The 27883-nt window shown below is 31.3% G+C and overlaps 1 protein-coding gene across 1 annotated transcript in view; it reads left to right on the top strand.

Moving 5' to 3' along the window:
- Positions 1-12293: 12293 nt before the first annotated feature.
- LOC111706016 (teneurin-a) overlaps positions 12294-27883 on the top strand; it is a 102610-nt gene continuing 87020 nt past the window's right edge. Inside the window, exons 1-3 of the mRNA XM_023478751.1 lie at positions 12294-12425; positions 24635-24712; positions 26636-26788. Coding sequence (XP_023334519.1) covers positions 26648-26788 — 141 coding nt within the window. The 5' untranslated portion in view covers positions 12294-12425; positions 24635-24712; positions 26636-26647. The remainder of the gene's footprint in view (positions 12426-24634; positions 24713-26635; positions 26789-27883) is intronic.

Below are 27883 nucleotides of genomic sequence, written 5' to 3'. Positions count from 1 at the left end.
CCCCCCCCTTCCCCCCCCCTGGTCGCAGATTTATAAATATTTCCGGGCTTAAAGTTGCATGAGAGTAGTTTAGAAGTTTAAAATGAAAATTGCATGATAAAAGGATTGTACAAGGGGACAATACAGGGTTTCCCGCAAAGCATAAAGCATCAAGGACGACTTACAAGATTTAAATCTATCATATTACTAATGGTTAGCGGCATGTAAAAAGGTTGACTTTAAAACTACAGTATTGTGCATTTACAAAGATCAAGATCAAATCTCTTTATGTCGTTGTTAAAATCTTTAATTTTCTGGTTAATTTGTATAGACTGCATGATGGGAAGGGGGAGGGAGGTTAACCCTGTATAGACTACATTATGGGAAAGGGGAGGGAGGTTAACCCTGTATAGACTACATGATGGGAAAGGGGAGGGAGGTTAACCCTGTATAGACTACATGATGGGAAAGGGGAGGGAGGTTAACCCTGTATAGACTACATGATGGGAAAGGGGAGGGAGGTTAACCCTGTATAGAAAACATGATGGGAAAGGGGAGGTAAATATTTGTAAAGGGGTTTCAAGTAACCTTCTATTTATAGACTTGCTTGCCGGATTCACAATTTAGTACCTTAAAAAGCTTTTGTACTTTGCAAATCAATTGTTTTTAATTGTGGTTTTACTGTTAGGGCGACTTTCTGATTTCTGCCGCAGAAACAATGGAGGAAATTGTCAGACAATTAATCTGTAAAACTGACGATATACTTCCCATTATCGATGAGATGAAGGTTTAAAGGGCACGCTGTGAATACGATATGTCCCCTTTAAATGGATTCTAGAATGGTATTAAAGTAGAAAGGGTTATGAGGGTATAACGACTGCATGTTTTAGCATTTTTGTTTCCAACGTTAAAACGTCTTTTCATTCATTTATCTTACCCTACAAATAGGGATGTTATCGTTTTCATTTATTTTGAAAACGATCGTTTCGTTAACGATTGTTAACGACAACCTTTCTTTAACGATAGTTAACGACAACTTTTTTTTAACGATCGTTAACGACAACCTTTCTTTAACGATCGTTAACGACGACACTTCGTTAACGATTTATATCGACAACCTTTCGTTAACGAAGATAAGAGGAGAGAAGAAATCGACCTGAAGGGCATCGGTACTTATCATTTAGTAGTTTTAAAGAAAATATCAAGAAGTTTTAGCTCCCCAACTTCCTTTTACTTGCATGTAAGACAACATTCGATAACGTTGCATATTTATCAATGACATTTTTTTTTTAAAAAGGATAGTTTATTTTTAAAACGACCGTTTTTATAAAGTTCGTCGTTTCGTTAACGATCGTTAACGACAACCTCTCGTTAACAATTGTTAACGACGACTCTTCGTTAACGGTCAATAACATATTGATCAATGACATTTTTTTTATTAAAAAACGATCTTTTTTTTAATCAATCGTTTAAAAAACGGTCTCCTATCGTTTTTAAAAAAACGATCATCATTTGTTTTCTAAAGTTCAAAACGATTGAAAAATTAAACAAAAAACGATCATTTTCAAAAACGATTAACAAACCTACCTACAACTGATAAGGGAGTCCGTGTTCTGAACTCCTATAAAAAGTAATTACGGTGGAAGGATTGTCCTCGTCATTCGTATTCATCTGATTATGAAATGTGAAATTGAACTTTAAAAATGTGCCGTAAATTGTTCAAAATAAGTTGTCTATCAATCTGATTTAGAATTTGAAAATGCGGCCTCAAGGACCCAAAAGTATATGTCGGATCTCCTTCAGAGAAGTTGTTGTAATTTTGAAGAAAGGTTTGTTTACATTTTACTGTGACTTTGAAACGTAAAAACATTTGGTAAACAGTAATTGCGCAGGATTAGTTACCCTACCTGGCCCTACCCTAGCCTTGTTTACCAAAATCTAGTTCTCAAGCTGTCTGATACTGTAAATACTGTAAATTAGACAGAAAAGGAAGTATAATTTAGTTGTCAGGTACTTTCCCAAAGGCATTTTCCCAAGTGGCAACATCCAAAGGATATTTTACCAAGTGGCATAATTCCAAATGTGAAATTTCCCAAGCGGCATCTTCCCAACTCTGTCCTAGCCGCAGCGTTTGGCCCTCATTGCAAACTGCTGCGCCATCACAAACCCTTACCTAACCTTTGAAAAGTTATCGCTTGGTAAATTGCACATTTGGAAAGTTGCACTTGGGGAAATGCTCTTGGGAAAATACCTCACACCGTAATTTATGCTACATTACCGCTATCCAATGAGACCTTGTCACTAAAAACTTTAGTTCATTTCAAGTACCGGTCTAAACTGTTAGCAGCCAGATCAATCTGTGCAGTACAAAGACAGATTTTATAAGGCAAAACGGGACTGTACACCAAAGGAGGCATACCCTTCTACGGAATTTAATATGATGTAGCTCCTACAGTTTTAAATTTACGAAAAAGTATTAAAAAAGCTAATTTATCTTGTTACATTACAATAAAGAAATTCAAAACGTTTTTGCACTTCTCAATGGATTTTAATAAGAGGAGTTATAATTAAAATCTGATTTCGATTTTACGTGCAATTTACCATAGTTTAACGTGATAACAGGAGAATATGTAAACAAACCCCTTTCCCCCCACTGTACTCTTATCATATTCTATACTAATCTTGACTTTATATAAGATTAAGATATAATTTACCTTAGTTTAACGTGGTCACAGAAGAATATGTAAACAAACTTCTTTCCCCCCACTGTACTCTTATCATATTCTATACTAATCTTGACTTTATATAAGATTAAGATATAATTTATTCTGAAATGTTATCAATCAAAACTATTAAGAACTATTCCCCGTTATTCATAATTAACAGAGTAGATAGAAATAGAGTGGGAATAAAGCTGTCCCTTTATCAAGGAGTAGATAGAAATAGAGTGGGAATAAAGCTGGTCTCTTTATCAAAGAGTAGATAGAAATAGAGTGGGAATAAAATTAGTCCCTTTGTCAAGGAGTGTATATAGAAATAGATTGGGAATAAAGCTGGTCACTTTATCAAGGAGTATAAGAAATAGATTGGGAATCAAGCTGGTCTTTTTTTCAAGAAAAATATATAAATATACTGAGAATCGAACTGGTCTGCTCTGTCAAGAAATATATTGACATGGATAGGAAATTAAGCTGGTGTCTGCTATGTCAAGAAATAGATAGACATGGATAGGGAATTAAGCTGGGGTCTGCTATGTCAAGAAATAGATAGACATGGATAGGGAATTAAGCTGATCTGCTCTGTCAAGGAGTAGAAAGAAATAGATTGGGAATCAAGCTTGTCTGCTCTGTCAAGGAGTAGATTGATATGGAGAGTGAATTTAGTTGTTCCTTTCATTCAAGGAGGAAACATAGATGGATATGGAGTAAATAGAAATGGATTGAAAATAAAGCTGGCTTTGCATATCAAGAGTTAATTACAGATTGAGAAAATTGCATACCCTTGCAATATTTTAAAAACAATAAGGAATCCTAATAAATTTGTACTGTAGTTTCTGGATTGACAAGAACTTCAGAATCATTTAAACAATTGAATTCAGAAATTTAAAATTTTCAAAATAGAGCTGACCATTAAAAGTTTTACTACAACCTTGCATGACGCATAGGGCTGGGCTTGTTCCTGTTTTTATCGTTCGTTCCTTGTTCTAGAATTATGACCATCTGCTAGATCCTTATTCCTCGTTCGTTCTTATATATACTAATCTTTCCATTCACGATCTTTGGGGGTCGGATTTATCCCCCCCCCCCTCTACCCCCAAGCTGGACTCCCAAGCGCAACCCTTGATAAGGTTAAAGGATTCCAGCTATAAACTGTTACACTTGGTGTCTTCTTCAGTTCTGTGTAACTTGATATATTTGATGTGTAGTTAACAATAAACCTAATTATACCAGTGCAGTTATAAAATAGAATACAAGAATTAAAGCTATGAGAGCTATGATTGCATGAAGTAGTATTGATAGAATTAAGCTAAAACTAGTTTCTTTAATAGATTGGATTATGGACAAATATCTTGATGCCTCCCTGAAAATTTGAAGGGTAGACCACATTTTTTAATTCTTAGACTAGGGGGGTTATGGTGTTATATTGTTGTAACTGGAAAACTGAAAAAATTTAGATTAGGAATAAATGTTGTGTGTATGAAAACCGATAAAATAGTGAATTCCCATGTTTATCGTAGTTTCTGGAAGGAATTAAAACAACTCTGAGTGATAACAATTGTTGCAAGCAATTTATATTCTAAAAGCTTCGCTAAAACAAAGTCAAATGAGTCTTAAATATTGATTTGAATTTCAAACTGAGTACACAAGTATTATTTTCTTCAATATTTTTTAATTTCCCATTGGTTTAGCCAAGGGTGTAATGCAAGGAAAGTTAATTGCGGTCGTGTATACTCTGCGTACACATTGAAACCAGTTCTGTTTGGGCGGAATTTGTAAACAAGAATAGATGCATCAGTGTTCGTTTAGTATCCGAGGAGGTTAAAAGCATTAAATTTTGATAAATCACATAATAGTTTCCTGTGACCAGAATATTTCATTGATTTTTTTATGTGAAAGATGGATCCTATGTCAGTCTTTGACATCTGTCTTGTGTTTACATTACCACCCAGAGACAGTACACTGCAGTATAAAAGATGCGTACATTTATGGAATAACTTTCCTTGCATTACATCTTTGGGTTTAGCTATCAATGCAATGCAATTAATATTTGTAAAAACATATACATATATATAATATTTGTAAATATAAGCATTATGCAAGGCCCTCAACTTATAATGAGTTGGTTGAGCTCTCTGGTCTCTATTTCATTACCAAATTATCAGGATTTGATGGAGCAGTGGTTAGCGTGTTTGATTCATAATCTAAGGATTCATGGTTCAAGTCCCGTCAACTGCAAAATCAAATCTGATGAATAGAGCCATACTGATGAGTCCTAATAGGACGAAACACTGTGTCTATGGATATATATTCCCCCCTTCAACCTTAATCCCCCCTCCCCTTTCCCCGGGGGTTGCCTGACTTAATTCCAATGTAAAGGCTAAGATATTCTCCGAATTGAATCCCGTTTTCACAGAAACACAAGTATTCATTTATTATTAATCATTTCATTAAACCCCCTCATTTTGCGACTTCAACTTTACTGATCAATTTAATACAACAAAATAATTGAAAATCTAAAAAAAGAAAAGTTATAAATGACCGCAAAAGTTCATGTTGTAGAAGAAGCATACTTTTTTGTTTTCATTATTCAACATATTTCTTTGTTTAAAATTATATAAAACAGTTTTATCCAAGAAAAAGGGGCTAAAAAAGGCCATGGACATTCTTTCAATATTTTGGTCTATTCATTCGATCAGGAGCATGCTTTAAGATTTGTGTCTGAATAAAATAAACTCAAAAAACTGACACCCCGAAAGTAATCCCATTTTTGTTTAACGTATGTGGATTTTATGTGCGCGCAATTAAGAGCCCTGTAAATTTCGCGCTATTGGGCGCAGTTCGAGAATAGTTGCGCACAATTCCGCAGAGTTGCGCGCAATTCCGCAGAGTTGGAGCAATTCCGCAGAGAGATTCCGATCGGAAACCATAATCCCAAATAATTAAAGAATTTGCGTCCAAAAATATTCTTTTTAAGAATTTGATGAAATCTGAAAAACAATGTTGTTAGGTAAGGCATCATTTTAAAATTAGATTCAATGGAATTAAGTCTTTGTCACAAACTCTGTTTTTCTAATCCCTATATCTTTAAAATCGTAGGACACAGATATATTTAACTCTATGAATAAAAGGTCGAGTTATAAAAGTTTTAAATGTCAACGGTTTACATCATCACACTGCAAAGATATATTGGGATTCGAACATATTTGTTTATTCAAAGAATCGATTCTTTATTAAAAGAAGCTCACAAGCTTTGATAAAGTATCTATCTACAGTGTATACAAGGAGGGGGCTGACTCCCCCCCCCCCCCTCCTTGTATACACTGTATTCCCCAGACCCCTATTAGATTGCTATGGTTGGTGGTTTATGATATGGTTGTAATGTATATTATACATATAAGTAAATACATCTTAATTACCACCAATCCAACAAACAAATTAACGGGAAAAAAAAGAAAAATATTGCGCACATAGATCAAAACTGCAGCTATGAAAATTGCATCATGATCTTGGTCTTTAATTTAACCTCACAACCTCGCTTATACTTTTTTTAGTCCTAGAAATGTACAATTTAGCACAATTTTGCTTTATTTTTTAAACGGTTTTGGACAATGAGAGCTTGCAACTTTTTCACTGTGGGTCGCTTCTCTATTTTTTACACCAAAGAGTTATTAAGGAACTAACATATCAGGATTTAAAAACTTTTTTTCAATTAAAGGTCGTTAAGTAGTTTGAATGAAAACTGAAACGCAATTGATTTTAGTTAAATAACATGTGGTAAGGTGGATTTAAAAAAAAATTATTCAAACCTGAACTGATGGTAGCTAGAAAAATAAAAAGGTTTACGAAGATAAATAATAAAAAGGGGTAATCTTTTGAGGTTAAATAAATATATAAAAAAAGATTCTATGTAAAGTGGATTTAAGGAAAATGGGTTTTCTAAAAAGTTTGTGTATCAAGATACGTATATAGACAATGTAGTTAGAGATGGACACGTTCGGATTTTTTTCGTTTCGTTCGTTCATCGATCCTAAACAAACAATTTTTTTAGTTTTTTAAAATATAAAAAAATTCTTTCGTTTGTTCTTAAACTTATTGTTCATTTTCTATATATTTTGTTCGTTTTCTCACTGAAAAATCGTTCAGTAAAATCGTTCATTCTGTAAAATCGTTAGTCCAATAAAATCGTTCCTTAAGTAAAAAATATCGTTTTTTGCAAAAGTTTGTTTAAAATTGTTTTTTTTAGTAACACAAAAGACATCTTTCCGAAAATTCGTTCATTCAGAAAAAATTATCTATTTTAAGTTCGTTCTAACAAAGGATTTATAATGCACTTATGAACTATCAAGATCGTTCGAACGATTTTAAATCGTTCCTTTCTAGAACAATTATTGTTTTTCATTTCTCTGAACAATCCAAGTCGTTTTGTCCATTGTTTGTGAACGACACCATTGTTTACAAAAAATGTTGTTTGTCCTTAAAAGCAATGCACATCTCTAAATGTATTATAGATAAACTATATCAATTTCAATATTTTATCAAATTTGTTTATGCAAATTGAAGAAGATATTGTATATAAACAAAACATAAATAAAACACTGAACAGTCAACAAACAACGTAAATAGAATATAGTTTTCTTTTCTTCAGTTTGGAATTTTAATGCATGTATTTGAAATTCAAACTTTTACATAAAGGGTTAAACGTATTTTCATGTCCGACTCTGAACGGTATACCCATTAACCCTCTATGTATCATTCAGGAAGATATATCTAGATATGAACTTGGCTTCTTTGTCTATATGTGTGTATGTATGCATTTTAACCACATTCTTTTGTGGCTACTTAAAACCAAGGAAGGTTTCTGGTTTGTTAAAAGAAAAAAAATTCCATTTTCTAGAATCTAGCAATGTTTACAGAAAAATTCGCAACTCGTCAAATAAAGGTTGATTTAAAAAAAATACCTTAGAGATTTGAAAGGTATTCTTGCATAAGTATGATCTGAAATTCATATTAATTCACAACTGCTCAAAAAAAGCTCATCTAAAAATTTAACTTTATTGGCAAGGAATCGTCTTTTAAAGATTTTAAAAAGTACATCAGAAATATTTCAAAAATTAAACTTTGGGTTTTTAAACATTTTAAACTTTTGCTGAAACCAATTTTTTGACAAAATTTCCTTTAAATAACTTTTTCTTAAAAGTCAAGAAACTTTGAGAAATTGTACAGTGTTAGTCTTTCACATGTAAGCATGGGCTGTATGTAATATGTATTAAAGTTAAGTTAATAATCTTGTATATATTGGTGATATTAGACATATTTATTAACATGCTATACAATACTCTTATCTTAGAAGTTTATCATAGATACATATAGTAGTATACTATATACATATGGAAACATAAATAAATATAGATATAAGATTAAATTCAGTATATGAATAATATAAATAAACAAGGGCACAAACTAACCCCCCCCCCCTCACATCATATAAAACTAAATTTAGATTTTTTCACCCATATCTCCCCTTAGTAAAGAGCTTATTTTTAAATGTTTTAAATGCTAAAATGCAACCAAACAAAGGAATTGAGTTATTGCCAAACACTTTTATTTTCTAAAACCCAATATTTTTGCCTCCTGACGGAGTAAACCGTTGATATTTCAATCTTAAACTTTTTGATCTAAGAGATTTTATAGTCAATGAAATATCTCAGGTCTATGACATCGGGATGCAAAGATATAGGGATTAAAAAATTAGAGTTTGTGGCAAAACTTAGTTCTTTTGCTTCTCTTATACTTTTGCGTAAAATCTAATCTCGAGAGCGCTTGACGACCTTTTTCTTATGTCTACATTTGACCCCCTCCCTTTTGGCCCTCCACTCTTCCTACTTTTAACTAAAGTTCATATCTTAAAAGTTTGGTTTTTTACCAAAATTATACAAATTAAACCTGCCGTAATAGGAAAAGAAACCCTGAAAAAAGAATAGATTTATTAATTTTGATATTTTTAAAGTATTAATATTGTGTTCTTACAATATATTCTCGATACTACTGGATTAAAAATACAAAGTTTCATGGTGGTATTTGATGAGAATAAGTTTATTAGATTTATGCTAAAATTATTTCCATTCTTTTCATTTTTACGAGGAAAACGATTTTTGATCCATGCAATAATGTAATATAAATCCATATGAATGTATATTTGTATAAATATGATATGCAATATGTATACAATTCTCATGGGAGTTTATATGATAGGGTAATAATACAATTATTATGAAAGGGAATTGGAAAACTTAATTTAGTTAACCAGGGTTAACTTTCTTTTATATTATTATTTTTATAACTTATCTATCTCAGGATATTTGTGATATTTAGAGTATGGTTTCTCCCCTTTCTCTCAGTCATGGCACAAAAAAGAACCTAGAGATTGGGCAGTGCACCCCGGATCTTTGAACAGTACAGACGGGGTCTATCCTCCGTTTGTACAACAAAGACCTGGGAACATGCACCTTTATACCGCTGTCAGATAGATTTATCTTAAACTCCCTATTCGAGAACAAAGGAGGCCACCAGCCTCCTCCGTATAATTATGCATGGATGGATATGCATCATCAGAATCCTCAGCATCACCAAGGGATTTATCTCAACTGGTTTCTGGTACTGATCCTATAGTCCCCATACCAGCTAATCCAACTATGGACCATAATATATCAGATGCTGCTCTATCCTCTCCCGATGATTCTATGTAGGGAGTCGCAGGTGATCAAAAGCAGTTAGAGTAATCCTTACAGATCAATGACTCCAGGAGAAGAAGAGATTCTGAGAATATATGAGGACGGAGTATACCAGCCTACAAATATGACCAGGAGGATTCCAGACACGGAGATTTTGTGTCAGACCAGGGATACCTGTTATGGAATCAGCAGCAGAACCAGATGATCCTGAGTTCGGAGATGCTGCTCATTGTAGAGCAGCTCCTCACAGACCTGTTGTAAGTCCAGCAAAGGAATCAGCTGAGAATGCAGTAGAAGCACCTCAGATTGTAGGAGTAACTAAAGTAGCAGAGACTCCGGGAGCAGCTCAGCTAGCAAAAGAAGCAGCTGTGAATGCAGTAGAAGCACCTCAGATTCTAGGAGCAGCTGAAGTAGCGGAAACTCCAGGAGCCGCTAAAGTAGCAGCTAGGATTGTTTTGGAAGCAGCAGAAGCAGAAGATGATCCTGATGCAGGAGACGCTGCTCCCTATAGAGCAGCTCTTGTTGGCAGAGATATAAGGAATAGAAAATTTGAGTTTGCTATACATTTTGATTGGGTATCTCGGTAGAACCAGGGAACTGTGCATAGCCTGGTTACCTGGTAACCTGAATACAAAGCTGGGTTTCCAAACTAGTATTTAATAATAATTGGTCGTCATCACACTGAACTAAACAGGAGAAGGTCAAATCTATGCGACATTAATGATATCACTTTGTAACCTCGTAGCTCCTCCAATTTTTGTTTGAAGAAAAACAAAGAAATTGAGTCTTAGCCATTGAGTTACAAAGATAAAGGGATTAAAAGATCAGAGTTTGTGGTAAATACATAATTCCTTAGTTACCATTGGAAATTAAAAACATTCTTGTTCTTTTTAAATTCTCTTCAAAAAAGGGATTAAAATCTAGTTTGACGTGTGGTAAACTTGTCATTTGTAAAGAGGTAAACTGCAAACTGTTTTTATGATTTAACATTATTTTCGCGCTGTTATCATGAAATCCTAACACTGTGTTAGACTTATCGAACATTATCGGGCAAAACACTATTAAAAACTCTGAACGAATTAAAAAAAATTAAGATTTGGTAGAATCTCAAAAACATTCAATAGACTTTCATTCTGATCTTGAATCTTTAAATTTTAAAAGTTTTTCGAATATAATAATTATAAGTTTCCCCCAAGTATATATATTTTGAAGAACCTTATTAAAAATGATTTTCTAAGAAATGTGGGGGGGGGGGAGCTAAACAATTGGAGATTTATAAATGGCAAGTTTTTCCTTTCTTTTTGAAACTTTTCACCCAAAAAAATCTTATTTTCCCCAAGTCAGCAATTAAAAACTGTTTCATCATTCCAAAAATGCTGGGTAAAAAACTAATGTTTGCAAGGAGGAAAAGAAATTTTCCACAATAATGTATACCCCTGTTTGAACTAAAAGAGTTGAACCTTATATACTAGGTCACCTACTTCTGGTGAATTATAATAAAATGAAATTCGAAACTAATAAAATTTTCTCAATATTTCTCCTTCAATGCGTACATATAGCAGGGGTGGGGAGGTAAAAGGGGAATTTATCAGGCCAATTTATACAGATCGAGAGCTTAATAATCAAGAATTATTTATTTTTACTCTCCTATAGTTGGCTTATTACACGTAGAATATCTATGGGGTGCTAAGAGCCATTCTTCCTCTATTTTGCATTTTACATTGCATTTAATAAAAGTCTATGCCAAGAAAACTCTAAAGTAAAAAAGTTTTCTAGATTTGATGTATTTTGTGATTTGCAGAATTTTGTTGGAAATATAAGTTAATTATAGAAATTGTGAGATAGATAAATAGATAGATAGATAGATAGATAGATAGATAGATAGATTGATAAATTGATTGATAGAACGATAAACCAATAGATAGATAAATAGATACTTCATTACTTGATTGATAGGTTCAAGTTCATGATACATTGATTAACGATTGATTGATTGACAAGTGTACATCATAAACCTAATTGATCTCAAATCATTGTGTCCAATATGAGTAGGGCGAATCAAGGATCTATGTTGGGGGGGGGGGGGGGGGGGGCCTGCCTTCATTTTTGGCTCAAATCTTCCAATTTTTTGGGTGCACGCCTTTACCCCTTTTTAGTACCTTTTCAAGAATAATTGTTAGAAGGTACTGGAGACGTAATATCTTCACGGGCAGCCGTAGTACATTTAAATTTCCGAGCCGGGTCAACCTTTCCAGTCCCAGTTTGTACTGTACCTAGCTCTATGGACTGGATTAGCCGGTGCAACAAGGTTGACGCGGTCAGACTTTATGCTTAATATAGGCTGAATTTACTTTTACTAAAGGGGAAGATTTGCGTGTCTTGTGTCCCATGCATTTTATAAAGTTCCATGTTCGATTCTCCACGGCTCCCTTTTTAAACCTTTGTCTGATCATAAAAGATTGAAATAACCTTACTTTCTTATTATTCTTTTAAATTGTGGGTTTTCTGTTAGTTGCTATAATTGTTATATTTAGGAGGGGGTTTAAAGGGTACCGTTGTGAATTGAACATTTCATTCATTTTTTAAAAAGGGTTGCATGGAGTTATGTCTGCAATCCCTCAAACCTTTAGGATTTACTTAGATGTTCCTATTTCTATACTCTAGTATAAATAGTAATGTTATTGCACGAATCGAGAAATTGAATGAACTCCGTAAAAAATGCGTACCGTGCTGCCTTGATTTAGTTAAGCCAGTGTGCCATATCGGATATCCTCATTTCTAAGTGTACCGGCCCGGACCCGGCAACCGGCAGAGTCTCCAAGTAGTGCGATAGACTCTGAAGTTTTTCAGTGTTTTACAACAAGTGAGAGAGCTAGGAGTTCCGTAAAGTGATTCTAAATTTAAACCAAGAAGTAAAGTTTTCTATTAAGTATTGCCGTGAACAAACAAAAGTGACACAAATTGTGAAAAGGAATACTGAAAACCAACAATGTCGGTGAGTAAGTTTTTGGAAACTGAAGCTTAATTGAAAAATGTTGATTCTTCTGAGATGGAATTTAAAGATTTTGAGCCGCGGTTTAAATCTGCCAAAACCCGGTTTAAATTAAGCGCCGGCTTAAATCTTGAAACATTTGATACAATTTTAAGTGAAATCAACCATATTTAAGCCTCGGCTTAAATTTAAACTGCCGCTCAAATTCTTTAAATTCGGCCACTGATCATTTATATTTCTTAATATCCTAAATCAACTGTGATGAAACTATTAAATGAATTAATAGTACTAAATAATTCCGAAAAAGTTTTGAAAATTGTCAAAAGTTTCGTAGCTACATGGTAGCTGCTGCAGTGCAGATTTATAATTGTTTTTCTCTCTTGTTTTTATTGATTTTTAATAGCTTCTACAGCTTTTTTTTGCAACCCAAGGTACTAATGCAAGGAAAGTTATTTCATAGGTGTACTCATTTTTTGCACTGCAGTGTACTGTCTTTGGGCGGAAAAGTAAACACAAGCCGGATGTCAGAGCCTGACATGGAATCCATTTTCACAAAAATAATCTATAAAATATTCTGATCACAGGAAACTATTATGTGAATTTTAAAAATTATCAAAATTAAATGTATTTAACCTCCTCGGATACTTGACGAACACTGATATGATCTATTCTATTCTTGTTTACAAATTCCGCCCAAAGAGAACTGGTTTTAATATGTACGCAGAGTATACACGACCGCAATTAACTTTCTTTTCATTAGTACCTTGTTGCCACCTAACTTTTGCTAAAGATTGCTTTTAACCACCTAGCATTTAAGTGTAAAATATTTAATTTTTGCAAAACTAAAATTGAAAATTTTGCTCATACAAAAAGTTCTAATTTTGAATTTAGTATTTTTTATTTTATGAAATTTTATTTTTGAGCATTTCTTATGAAATATGTTTAATTTTTTTCATTTGGGCCAGAGCGGGGGAAGGATATGTAAATTTATATTTTTTTTTCTTGCAAATCTAGAACTAGAGAATAACAAATTTCGGGATGTCAATTCTTTAAATATTTTATGTTTTAATCCTTACCAGATCTTAAACAGTGAATTCATTAAAAAAATAGTTTTTGAATTTGGGAACATTTTTGAAAGCAATTTTTTTATTGAAAATCGCAAAAGAGAGAAAAGATGACTTAAACTTTTCAAATATGACGATTCCAAGTTTAAATTAAGTCTTCTGCCTTAAATGTTGTTTTTAAATGGCTTACTCAATAATTTGACAAAGAAGTTTATAGTTATATATAATATATTAGTTATATAAGTTTATATATATATAATATATCTATATATAAATTTGGCTTGTCTGTCTGGGTGTCTGTCTGTCTGTTTGTATCCAATAAACGTCAAAACGGCTGAACCGATCGGGCCCAAAGTTTTTGTGGGACATCTACGGACCCCAGGGAAGGTTTATGAATGATCAAAATTTATGTTATGAGGAAAATATAGATTTCTTAGAGTCCCAACCCTGTATGCATTTGATTATATTAATTATATTATCTACCATACTTACACGGAAATCTAAAAACAAACTGATTACTCGCCTCAAAATCTGATTTTCTAATCCTTTTATCTTTTCATCTTGGTGTAAATTTTTTTCATATTTCTAACATTATTGCCGTACATATCAAAGATCTACGACATCAGGTTGCGGAGATATAAGGATTATAAAATTAGAGTTTGTTAAGAGTAATCAGTTCCTTCACATTTTCATCTTTCAATTTGCAGTTTTTTTCTGCTTAAAATAATATCTAAAATCTTGCTGTCAATTTATTTGCTAATTTTCTTTTGAAATCTTTATGTTACTAATTTCTCTGTATCCCGTTTGAATTTTAACAAAAAAACCCACGACCCAATTTGAAAATTTGAAAAGGTTAAATTTGTTTTCATGTTTCACTATGTTTGCAGTTTATATTTGCGTGTTGGCAAAAACGAACTTGAACAAATTTCGCATTGCAATTAAAGTGTCCAAACTGCTTCCTTCTCTATGAATGATTTCGCGAGTTTTAAATAAATTGCAATTTAAAATCTTGCAAATTTAAATTAATCCTTTTACAATATCGAGACACAATATTGTTTTCTCTGTATCAATTAAAGAACTTGATATTGACTCAGTCAGCAAATCTTAGCAATGCACGTTTAAAGGGTCAGTACACTAATTTAAATTTGTTAACGATTTTTTCCCGTGAGATTCACAATTATTTTTGAATAATTTCTTCAAAGCATTATTTTAAATGTAACATATTACAAAATTAACATCGAGGACTAAAAGCCGAAAAAATTCATGTTGTTATGAAATAAATCTAGCCCTGTAGGAACTATTTGAATATTGCTAAAAAAAACTGCTTGAAAAACTGGAAAATTAGGTTTTGAAATCATGCTGAAAGGAGAATCACAGGGCAATTCCTTTTAACAATATATCTTTCATGTCATGTTGTTGAAGAAAAAAGAATTTTTTCTTCTCTGTTTTTATAGTTTTATGCAAAATCATAGCTGCCGGCTTGAATATATGCATGATAGTCCTGACAGTCCTGTTTTATGCAAACAAAACCAGATCACGATATTTTTACTAAACTGTTTGTTTTTTCTTCAGTAATATTTCCTCAAAGGTTGTCTAACGTTTCAGAAATTGATTATTTGAAATTTATTTGAAAGAATGTGACTTGTAATATTTTACAACTTCTTTTTCAGATTTAAACTTTTAAAAATTTGATTTTAAATTTATATTTTTACTTGTATAAAAATAATAAGAATATATGTTTTAATTGCTACACTGTATTTCTATCAGCCGAAATCGGACTTCCTCATATAAGTATTATTGATTAAAAAGGACTTTTAACTTTCTCACAGAGAAACAAATCATTCCACAAAAACTGCCTTTTTAAATCAGAAATTCTCATGTGAGGAAGTCCGAATTTGGCTGATGGAAATACAGTGGACTTTCTTGAGTTTCAAATACACTTTCAAATGTAAAAAAAGCTTCTAAATTACAGTTAAATGTTGAAATGTTTAAATATTCGAATTCATTCTAAAGTTCTACTGTTAGTTTAGTTCGGTTTGTTGTCCCAAAATGGAGATAATTTAACTAAGTATTTTTCTAATTGCTCCAATTATTTTAATTGACCTGAATTTTATGTTTTTGCTAAAACTTGGTTTGTTAGAACCTCCCACACACCTACAGTCTACTTTTTATATATAGTTGGCTTGTCTTGGTGTTTGTTTGTATTAAAAAACTTTAAAACGGCTGAACCAATCAAGCCCAATTTCTTTAACTTCAGGTATGGTTTATGAATTATGGTCGGTCCAATTTGAAAAAAATTGAATGTAAATGGAATTTGAAAACTTATTATAGACGCAAAAAAATAGTAATATTATCATGACAGATGCAAATGCATCAGCTTATTTCTACCCCCTCCCCCTTATCCGTTTACTTATGTTCTATACCATTTTACTAAAAGGAATTATATTTCTACATCTTGGCTTGAAAGGATTATATTTCTACATCTTGGCATGAAAGGATTATATTTCTACATCTTGGCATGAAAGGATTATATTTCTACATCTTGGCTTGAAAGGATTATATTTCTACATCTTGGCTTGAAAGGATTATATTTCTACATCTTGGTATGAAAGGATTATATTTCTACATCTTGGCTTGAAAGGATTATATTTCTACATCTTGGCTTATATTTCTACATCTTGGCATGAAAGGATTATATTTCTACATCTTGGCTTCATATATCATATATACAATTTATTCTTGGTACTTGTACTCAGATATATTCTCCGTTGCTACAAAATTTCTATTCCAATACAACATCTAATTTATTATAGTTTTACAATTTCGTAGACTTGATTTTCTTTTAACCATTTAAAAATGTTTATTTTGTTTATTTTTAGAACTAAACAGCGGCAAATGGCATATTTTTTTCTGTAAAAGAAATAAATTTTGTGCTTTCATTTATTCGTGGTTTTTAACCACCAAAAGTCCACCCCCCCCCCCCCCCCTAAGGTTGCGCCATCCCAGGGCTCGTATATCTTTACTTTTAGTTGAAACTGTTTGTAAAGATGAAAGTTGAAATTTTGAATTTATGGAATTCAATCAACGTGAGATAATATTAATCTTGGATTAATCACATTATTCTCACGACTTTCAAACCAAGTATTCTGTAAATTATTAGACCTTCATCCTACAATTGTTTTCAGATGAAGGACTATTTCACTTTCCTTCCTTTCCCTTTGCCCCCCCTTCCCCTTTTCCCGTACTGTTTACTTTTTCCTATTCCCTTTTTCCCCTGTTTTATTCCCTTTCCATCAAGAAGAAATAAATTTAGGAAAACTGTGATATGACAGAATAATTAATATTTTGCTAGGTTAGTTAATATTTTCTACTTTTATAAATTATATTTTCTACTTTTATAAATTATATTTTCTACTTTTATAAATTATATTTTCTACTTTTATAAATTATATTTTCTACTTTTATAAATTATATTTGCTACTTGTTTCTACAATTTTCCCGTTAGATACTTGATAAAGACACCGTTTTCATTTCAAGTCACTCCTTATTTTAGAATGGGCGTGTGTGAGATTTACTACGCCAACCCTGAAACCTTTATCTGATCAAAAATGTGGAAGATATCTTCGTTAATTCCCTAGACATGTGTTTAATTCATAAATTTAAATACAATTGCATTATGATTTTCAAACTATAGTTTACCTGCTTTGAAATATATTCATGTTCATGAAGCATCAAAGCAGTGCATATTTAAATATATTTAAACATAATCTAGAAAATGAAAACTAATTCAAAATGATTTTTAGATTTTTAACTTTGTGACTTTTAATAATGGGGTTACTTAATTTGTATCATCTTTCATATATTCAACTTTTTACCTATTCATCTATTCATCTGTTTATCTATTCATCATTTCATCCTTTCATCTATTCATCTCTCTAACCATTTCACTGTTTGTTTTGAGATCTAAGTATAGATATGTTCCAACCTTTTGCTCAAAAGTAAACAAGTATCGCTTGTTTTGTATATGGGTGGGCATCATCTGGCAACACAAACCCGTTTATTTACTGAAAGAACAGAATTTCAGAATAAACCGTTTTCATTTTTAAATTATATATTTAGCCTAATGAAACAAATTAAAAAATAAAATCAATATGTGCACATCGCACACAAGATTAAGTTTAGCGTATATACAAAAAGTCCTAGGAAACACAAGATTTATGTACAGTGTACAATGTACAATATCTACACACTGTATTTTTAACTGTTAAAAAAACCGTATACACAAATATACAATATACAATGCTCATTCCTAGATAAACACTAGATATTGTATATTGTACAATGTATTGTATTCAATGAAAATTTATTAACACTCCCAAAAAACTGTTTTGCACATCCCTATACTCAAATTTACAATGCCTATCCCTAGATAAAAACTAGATATTGCACATTGTACAATCTATAGTATTGTATTCACTATATATTTACTCACACTAAAAAAAAACTGTTTTGCACACCCCTAGACTCAAATTTACAAGACCCATCCCTAGATAAACACTAGATATTGTACATTGTACAATCTACAGTATTGTATACACTGTATATTTAACCCAAAGAAAACAAACAAAATGAACCATGAGTCAGTATTATATAGTTAGATAGCAAACAACAAGATTCTGATACACTAGCTAGTCATTCATTTATTCATTCATCCTTTCATCCTTTCATTCATTCTTTCAGCTCTACCTGAATTCTGTATCTTGTATCCTATATCCGTTTACTTATGTTCTATACCATTTTACTAAAATCCTGTATCATCTTCTTTATATCCACTGCGATTTAATGGTCTCACGCTCTCAAGCAAAAATCGTTGAGAATTTTGCCAATAACTTCTAAAAAACCACATCTAACAACAAGTGCTTTACAGTGCTAAAATGTACATGTAAAGGGCTACAGAAAAGCATAAGTGAGTTAGAGCGGTAAAATTTAAGCTTAGGGCGTTGCGACACTTCAAAGTCAGCCCTGTCTTAAAAATTGATGAGACTGTTTATAAGGAGGCTGAATCTATATATCATATGTCTAAGATATTGAGGTCCTGTATCCTGTATCCTGTATCCTGTTTCCTTTATCCTGTATACTATATTCTGCATCCTATAAGAAGTTTTAGGTCCTGTGTCCTGAAGCCTGTATTCTGTATCCTGTATCCTATACCTTATATGATGTTGTAAGTCCTGTATCCTAAACCCTAAAAGATATTACAGGTCCTGTATCCTGTACCCCATAGGATATTGCAGGTCCTGTATCCTGTATTCTGTATCCTGTATCCTCTACTCTATAAGATATTACAGGTTCTGTATCCTGTACCCTATAGGATATTGCAGGTCCTGTATCCTGTATCGTGTAAGTTATACCCTGTAAGGTAGTGTAGGCCCTGTATCCTGTATCGTGTAAGTTGTATCCTGTAAGGTAGTGTAGGTCCTGTATCCTGTGTATCTAGAGATCAAAGGATAACAATAAATCCCTTGGATTGTATTTAGTTAATTCAGACAAAGTGATGTTTACAACCACACACATTGTTAGATATATAGATTAAAGAGACTGTACTCCACACATTGTTAGATAAATAAAGTAAAGGGACTGTACTCCACACATTGTTAGATATATAGATTAAAGGGACTGTACTCCACACATTGTTAGATAAATATATTAAAGGGACTGTACTCCACACATTGTTAGATAAATATATTAAAGGGACTGTACTCCACACATTGTTAGATTGTACTCCACATATTGTTAGATAAATAGATTAAAGGGAGTGAACTCCACACATTGTTAGATATTTAGATTAAAGGGACTGTACTCCACACATTGTTAGATATATAGATTAAAGGGACTGTACTCCACACATTGTAAAATAAATAGATTACTGTTTCAACCTTGTTACCTCTTAGCTCCTCTAGATTTTATTTAAAGGCCAAGCATGAGAAAAATAAATTTATTTTGATTGCAAACTATAATTTCGAGAATTTATATCATACAATATTTCAGAGTACAGGGTTATTCAAATTTTACTTTTGTTTGACGTGAGACAAGACGCTAAAATTGAATAGAATTTAGTAAAACTTTACAAACATTTTTTAAAATTTTTAATATTTTAACAAATCCTTTTTTAATAATTCTTGTCATCTTTTTCTCCTCCTTCAGTCTCCATTTTCTTCTTTTGTTGACTCTCCCTTTCGGCTATTTGGAAAAAAATCTTTTTTTACGCTGTAGAGCTGCCGAATTTCTTCACAATTCAAAATTGCATAGTTTAATGTTGCATATTTGAAATATAGAATTTCACCACCATCATAGAGTTCAATAGAACTATAGATCTAGAATAGAGTAATATTAATCTATGGATGAATCGATTCTATATTTGATTTACATAATATCTTATTCTGTCAAGAGTCTCTTCAATCATATATAAGAGCTAACTATCTATCTATCATTCTTTCAGTCTATATCTAGTTGTCTATCTATCAAAATATCTATCTATCTACGATCTATTCAGTTTATTTAGCTATTAATTAATCATTCTTTCTATATTAAATCTATTTTATTTTATCTATCTATTTATCAAGTTTTTATTATTTGTTTGTACATTTTATCCTATTTATCTTACATTTATTTGTTATTAATAATTTTAACTATTTAACTATTATTTATAGATTCATTTGATCTATTTATTATTTTCTATTTTCTAGTTATATTAAATTGTTAACCTGTCTTAAATCAATTTTATATCCAACAAAAAAAACAATTTTCTTTTTGACGTTTATCAGTTTATCATTTAATTTATCCATTTAACTATTAAAGTTATTATATTCATCTATGTATTTATATGACTTTCATATAATTACTTAAAATAATTATTTTACTTAAAAAAGTTTACAGCAAATTGCATAATCAATTTTCCCTCAATTTGTTCTCTTTATTAATGGCATTTTTAACCTTGACATTGATTAAATTAGAATTATGCATTTAAACGTTTTTTTTTAATTTGGTATAAAAAACTATTTACCAAGGTGTAGAAAAGGAGAACGGAAAAACATATTTTACTGTGACGGAACTAGGGCTGTTAATCGTTTTTTGTTTCTTTTTTAACTTTTAAAAAACGAATAACGATCGTTTTTGAAAGCGTTCTTTTTTATAAAAACGATAAGCGTTTTTTATATGATTGTTTTCAAAAAACGATAGTTTTGAAAAATAAATTGTCATAGATAAATATGTTAAAGACTGTTAACGAAGGGTTGTCGTTAACGATCGTTAACAAAACGACAAACTTTATAATAAGGTCTTTTTTCAAAAAAAAATTGTCATTGATAAATATGCAATTTTATCGAATGTCGTCTTACATACAGGTAAAAGGTTATGGGGGAGCTAAAACTGCTTGCTAGTTTCCTCTCTCCTCTTCTCTTCGTTAACGATCGTTAACGTCGTACATAACATTCTTAAACGGAAAACACTGGAAACTGAAGGCAGATGAAGAAGGTCAAATTTTTGCAACATTAGTGGTACAACTTTGTGATCTCGTGGCTCCTATAGTTTGGATTTTACGCACAAGTATTATAAAAGTTAATTTATTCAACACATTTTTGTACTTATCAATACCTCTCCAATAATAGGAGTTATGAATAAAAACATAAAAGATTTCTATCATACATGCAATTTACTTTAGTTTAATATGAACAATAACAAGCATTGTAACCAAATGTAAGAATGTTCCCATAGCATGGGGAATGCACGCTTCTAAACAATTTTTCATAAATACAATATACCAGTTTAGTTTCTAAACAGTATTTTTTTTACATAAACCCTAAAAAAAGTTATCTAAAGGTTGCAACCTCTACCGCAAAAAAATCTATTATAATTTTGCCAACAAGTTCCTAAAAAGCGATGCTGAAAACAATGCTTTGTATTTCTAAAATACATGTTATATAAAATAAAATGTTTATGGCTAACAATTAAACAAGATATTACTTTATCAAAAAATAGTGAGTTCTTAAGGTAAATATCAAAGGCCAAGAAGTTGCTATACTTGAAAGTCAATCCAGTGGCCGAATTTAAAGAATTTGAGCGGCGGTTTCAATTTAAGCCGCGGCTTAAATATGGTTGGTTCCACTTAAAATTGTATCAAATGTTTCAAGATTTAAGCCGGCGCTAAATTTAAACCGGGTTTTGGCGGATTTTGGCGAATTTAAACCGCGGCTCAAATTCTTTAAATTCCATCTCTGTTTTGAAAATTGATTTAATTCTAGATTATAATATTGCTAAATTGATTTAAAGCCCCTATGTTTAATTTGATCGTTTTGATTTATTTCAAAGAAATAAAAGATAAATAAAATTAGAGATTTTAACTTTTTTATGATGATCTTGCAGAAGGGGATATGTTGGAATGCTTGATGGAAGTATAGATAGATAGATAGATAGATAGATAGATAGATAGATAGACAGATAATTAGACAGATAGATAGATAAATAGATAGATTGATTGATAGAAAGTTAGATAGATAGATAGATAGATAGATTTAGATAGATAGATAGATAGATAGATAGATAGATAAGTAAGATGAGCTGATTGTATGATAGAAAAGATAAATTGAAAGATAAAACTAAACACAAATTAATATTTAATGAGTTAGGGGTGTAATTGAAGTATATCAGTCAAAGACTAAACAAATATTTGTTTGTTATGTAAATAAACTTTTACCTATTAAAAATTACTGAATTTAGACAGTTTGATCCCTCGAAAGTTATAAATAGACTTTACAAAAGTATTTTTTGTTAGGATCTCTAAAAAGCTATGATTGGATCCGGTAAACTTTGATAGAATATTAATAAAATAATTTAGCAACATTTTTTCATAGAATAATAAACTTTTATAAAGAATATATTCAAAAAAATTTATCGAACATTCCAACCAAAGAGAATAATTTTGATATTAGAGCGGAATTTACACAATCCCTCGGTATGAAGTTTGTCAGTGTACAAATCATGTAAATGTTCACAAATTATATGCAGTAGAGTACATTAATACAGTATGTTCCCTAGACTAGCCATTTCTATTTCGAATTTTTTAAAGCTGTTAAATAAACTTTATAAAATGAATTAGGTGAATAAAAAACATAATATGATTTGTAGTTATAACGGAAAATCATCGTTTGTAAATTGAAAGGCATAGAGTCTATGTGAAATGATCATTGGTCAATTATGAAACCAGCCTATTTCATAATTTAGATTTTCTATAAAATGATGTTCCAGGGCCCAAAAGGTTATAAAGCGCAAATATGTGAAGTACACCTGCAGTATGGAAACAGTACAACAAAATGGCCGATTTACACTTTGTTCTAGTAAATTTCTCTCTAATATATATTCTATTCTCTTTGAACTTAAGCACTTAAGCACCTCCCCTCCTACATTAGAGTTAAGAAAGGGATAAGTAAGGGTTCGACTAAGTGCAATATCGAAAACAACCAAAAAAATTTTAAGACACACATTTTTAAACAACACTGATTCATTAGGTTCTTCTCAGAAACTGTAGCTCTCTGCACAATTAAATTCAAATGTAAAATCAAATTTATGTATTTTAGTTTGAAAACTATCTGTCTATCTATATTTCTATCTATTTATCTATATTTATCTATCTATCTATTATACTTGGCTGCATTTGTAATTTAACGAACTAGGAGAATTATTCTACATTTAGATCTATTTATTAGAATTAAACTGCCTTCTTATCTATCTTTCTATCTATCTATCTATCTATATATCTATCTATCTATCTATCTATCTATCTATCTATCTATCTATCTATCTATTTATCTATATCTATCTATCTATCATCTTCATATATATCTATCTATCATATCTATCTATCTTTATATATATATATATGTATTAATTAAGTATTGTTTAATTAAACTGCCTCTATATATATCCAACTTACTTCTTTTGACTTTTTGCCATGTTTCTAAATTAACCTCCCTTCAACTATTTATCTGTCTATTTGGGCTGAATTGAACTGCCTGAGTTAAGCATGTTGAATGTATCAAGCAAAACAAGGTCTGCGGGTGGCCTAGATGTCTGTTTAATTGCTTTATTGTCTATCTATCTATCTGTTTATCTATCTGTTATCTATTAAATTCGTTTGATTTGCATTTAACATTGGTCTTTTTGTACTTTGAACCTATCTGTATTCTGTATATCTAGCTGTCTTTCTATCTTTCTATCCGTCCATTTATCTTTCTGTCTATTTGTCTATTTGTCTACCTGTTTATCTGTCTTTCCGTCTATCTTTCTATCTGTCTATCTGTCAATCTGTCTATCTGTCTGTCTGTCTATCTGTCTATCTGTCTATCTGCCTATCTGTCTATCTGTCTATCTGTCTATCTGTTTATCTGTCTATCTGTCTATCTGTCTATCTGTCTATTTGTCTATCTGTCTATGTCTGTCTATCTGTCTATCTGTCTATCTGCCTATCTGTCTATCTGTCTATCTGTCTATCTGTCTATCTGTCTATCTGTCTATTTGTCTATCTGTCTATTTGTCTATCTGTCTATCTATCTATCTGTCTTTCTGTCTATCTGTTTATCTGTATATCTGTCAATACGTCTATCTGTCTATCTTTTAATCTGTTTATCTGTCAATACGTCTAAATTGTCTTTATCTATTGAATTGGTTTATTTGCATTTGATATTTTTCTTTTGTTCTTTGAATCGTGAATATTAATTTTTTTCATTAGTTTTCATTAGTTTTCATTACTTTTCATGCTTCTTTAATGAATAATGATGGCTATTTTTCTTCTATTGTTTAAGTTTCCTTGTGTAATTTCAAGCCACCTGGCTTAAAACGTAATTTAAAGTGAGCCTTTATTTCTAAACTGGATTGTCCGATTCACAACGCGCGGTATCATTGAAACCTTTATCTAATCATATCAATTAGGAAAAAATTATCATTGTTTATTGTAATTCAACAATGCATTAATAATATTTTAGATTGAGAATTGACTGAAAATACGTTTACAGTCTCTTTAATGATCACAATTTTGATTCTTTTGTTAATTTCAAGCAAAATCACCGTGTTTATATCCGCCATTTTGTATTTCAGGTTTGGTTTGGAATTGAAACGGAATGAAATGCGGAGAATTAGATTGAACTGAAGATAAAATGTAGATTAAATACAGGGGTAATTATTGTTATAATGTAAATTAGAATTTTATCAATCTGTTTATTACATAAATTAATTTATCCTACGGTTTTCCCATTTTAATGTGTCTTTATTATTAGTGTAATTTTTTTATGATTTATGTTTTGTTACAACATTTTAATAATCTCAAACGACCCTAGGGTCAAATCCCATATGGTTAAACGACATTGGATAAAAATACATAGGGTCAAAAAGTGCGACAAACAGGGAAAATTTTAATTAGATTATTTTTGGTTAATCTAAACTACTTTTATGTTCATTACAACTAGTAGCCGCAGCGCTCGGCCCCCTATCCTGTCCTAGCCGTAGCGCTCGGCCCATATATTGCCTTAACCTTGCCTAACCCTAAAATCAAACATAAAATATTTTTTTGTCCATTTTGACCCTTTGTCGTTTTACCTTTCGTTGCGTTTTTGACCGCTTGTCGTTGGCCCTAAGTCGTTTGACCCTGGGTCATTTGACCTTATTTCGTTTGACCCTAAGTCGTTTGACCTTATGTCGTTTGAACCTTGGTCATTTGACCTTAAGTCGTTTGACTCTATGTCGTTTGACCCTAGGTAGTTTGACCCTATGTCATTTGACCTTAAGTCGTTTGACCCTAAGTCGTTTGACCCTAGGTAGTTTGACCTAAGATCGTTTGATCTAATGTAGTTTGACCCTAGGTCGTTTGGCCTTATGTAGTTTGACCCTAAGTCGTTTGACCTTATATCTGTGAACCAAATCTACAAAATACTTCCTTAAAAGCGGCAAATTTTCTGACAGAGAAACAAAGATAACAAAATTGTCTTTGACAAAAATATAATAATACTGCTCTGAATCTCTGTCATAATCTTTGAATTAAAACCCTTGAAATACATTGCAAATCTACATTAGTGTGTTTAGCATGTTTTGCTATATCTGAATGCTTTAATCAAATGGAAACCGCGGAGTGTTGTATTAACATTTCGAATTAATGTTTGAAATTGGAATAAAATGCAAATTGCAGAAGTCAATTGCTTAACAGATTTTTTTTAGTTTTTAATTTAAAGATGTGTTTATATCTCAATTCAACGTTTGTAAAATATCGAATAGTATTGTCACATTTATAGTATAGTATTGTCACATTTATAGTATATATACTAATTTCAAATGCCATATAAAAATAAATATCGGATAATAAGGCGGAAAAAGATGTACAAAAAAAGTTTTTGCGAATTTGGGTATCTTTAGACATCTTAAAATTAAAATGTGTTTTTTTAAAGGAACTGTAAAGGAAACATGAAAGGGGGTTTATTAGGCTGAAACCTGAAAATCTCAGGAGTTTATTGAGACCCATGAAAGTTATATCTGATGTTCCTGTCTCGAGAAATTGATATAAAAACTGTGTCAAAAAGTATATATGTAAGATTTTGTATAAAATTCGTAGTATTTAACAGATCATATTCAACAAATACGCGTAACGAAACCAATCTGAAAACAACGATATCCCACAGGAGCCTGAGAAACTCAGGTTTGCTCCTATTATTATTTGAATTTAATAATTGTTCCTTTTTAATAGATATAATTAATAATATTATTTACACATCCGGATCATGTCACCAGAACCCCAACCAATGGCAGTGCAGTATTATTGTCACTTGTCTCTGTCTGTATCACGTGACCAGTTTACTGCATTGCTATTGGAAGGAGTTCTGGTCACGTGACACGGGGGTATATCTTAGATATATACGTTTTGGTATAATTTTGACACAGTTTTATGTCAAGTTCTCAAAACAGGAACATCAGGTCTTATGGGTCTCAATTAACTCCTGAAATTCTCAGGTTCCAGCCTATACACCCTTTCATTTTTCCTTTACAGTCTCTTCAAATTACTAACACAAACCTATTTCTATAAACAAAATTTTAATTGTGGTTTTTATGTAGATTTGTACCACTATGGAGTACGACAGTTCTGAGCTGTACTATGAGAAAAGCGAGGGAAGCGAGTGTACACCTAGCCAGCTAACAAACCAAAAATCTGGGAAAAAATCTCGAAATCTCGAGGATAGGGTCAGAGAGTACACAGGGTACATGCAGGTATGTACAAACATTTTAGTACAGAGGTCACAACTTGAAATCATTTTAAATTGAAAGTTACCACTGTGGATATCGATTTCAGACATAAAAGATAAACAATATTTTTAAAAAAATTTTAAGTAAAAAAACACATTATTCATAGCCTTCAATTCAAAAGAAATATTTTTGTTAATTGACAAGTGTGTTCATGATTAAGATAGATTTTTCTTCCATTACTTTAACTTCCAGATTCACATTGAAAGATAGATAGATACATGGTAAATATACAGATAGATGGATAGATAAATAGATAAATATATAGATGTCCTGATAGATAGATAGATAGACAGATAGAAAGCAGTTGATTGGGTTTGACATTTTAAAGTTTTAAAATTCTTTCTGTTAGTGAATATACACACTAATAGAGTTGTATAACACACATACACAATATCTATCTATCTATATATCAATATATCTATCTATCTATCTATTTATCTATTCATCTATTTATCTATCTATCTATCTATCTATCTATCTATCAATCTATCTATCTATCTATCTATCTATCTATCTATCTATCTATCTATCTATATTTCTATCTATCTGTCTATCGAACCCTACCAATCATAACAAGAAGACCCTTATTGTCGAATCAGGAAGAAAAACACGTCTCTAGAATTTCAGATTCTGGAGCAAATATGTTTTTCTGTTTTTAATCAAACCTTCCATTAAGTGAAGATATTTTTAATCAAATCCTCCATTAAGTGAAGATATTTTTAATCAAATGTGAAGATATTTTAAATAAAATTTACTTAACAAGATTGGATTTACTTTTTTGTTTTTTAATGGTTTTTTATTTGTCTTAAAACTCAAAAAACGACTTAAAAACTTGTGTTGCTCTGGGTCAATTCAATGTTACTTTTAAAAGACCTCTTGTTACTTTTTTAACTTCTTTTATTTAAAAAATTTGTTTACTTTTTAAATTATATTTTACTTTTTAAACTTTTGTTATTTTTTCAACTTCTTTAACTTTTTCCACTTTTTTACTTTTTGTAACTTATTTTACTTTTAACCCTATCCCTGCTGGGGTACTTGAAAACCAGGATACGCTGGGGG

Source organism: Eurytemora carolleeae, unplaced genomic scaffold (assembly GCF_000591075.1).
Source record: "Eurytemora carolleeae unplaced genomic scaffold, Eaff_2.0 scaffold685, whole genome shotgun sequence".
In the NCBI taxonomy this organism is placed as follows: domain Eukaryota; kingdom Metazoa; phylum Arthropoda; class Copepoda; order Calanoida; family Temoridae; genus Eurytemora; species Eurytemora carolleeae.
This window is presented reverse-complemented; position numbering and strand designations above follow the sequence as displayed.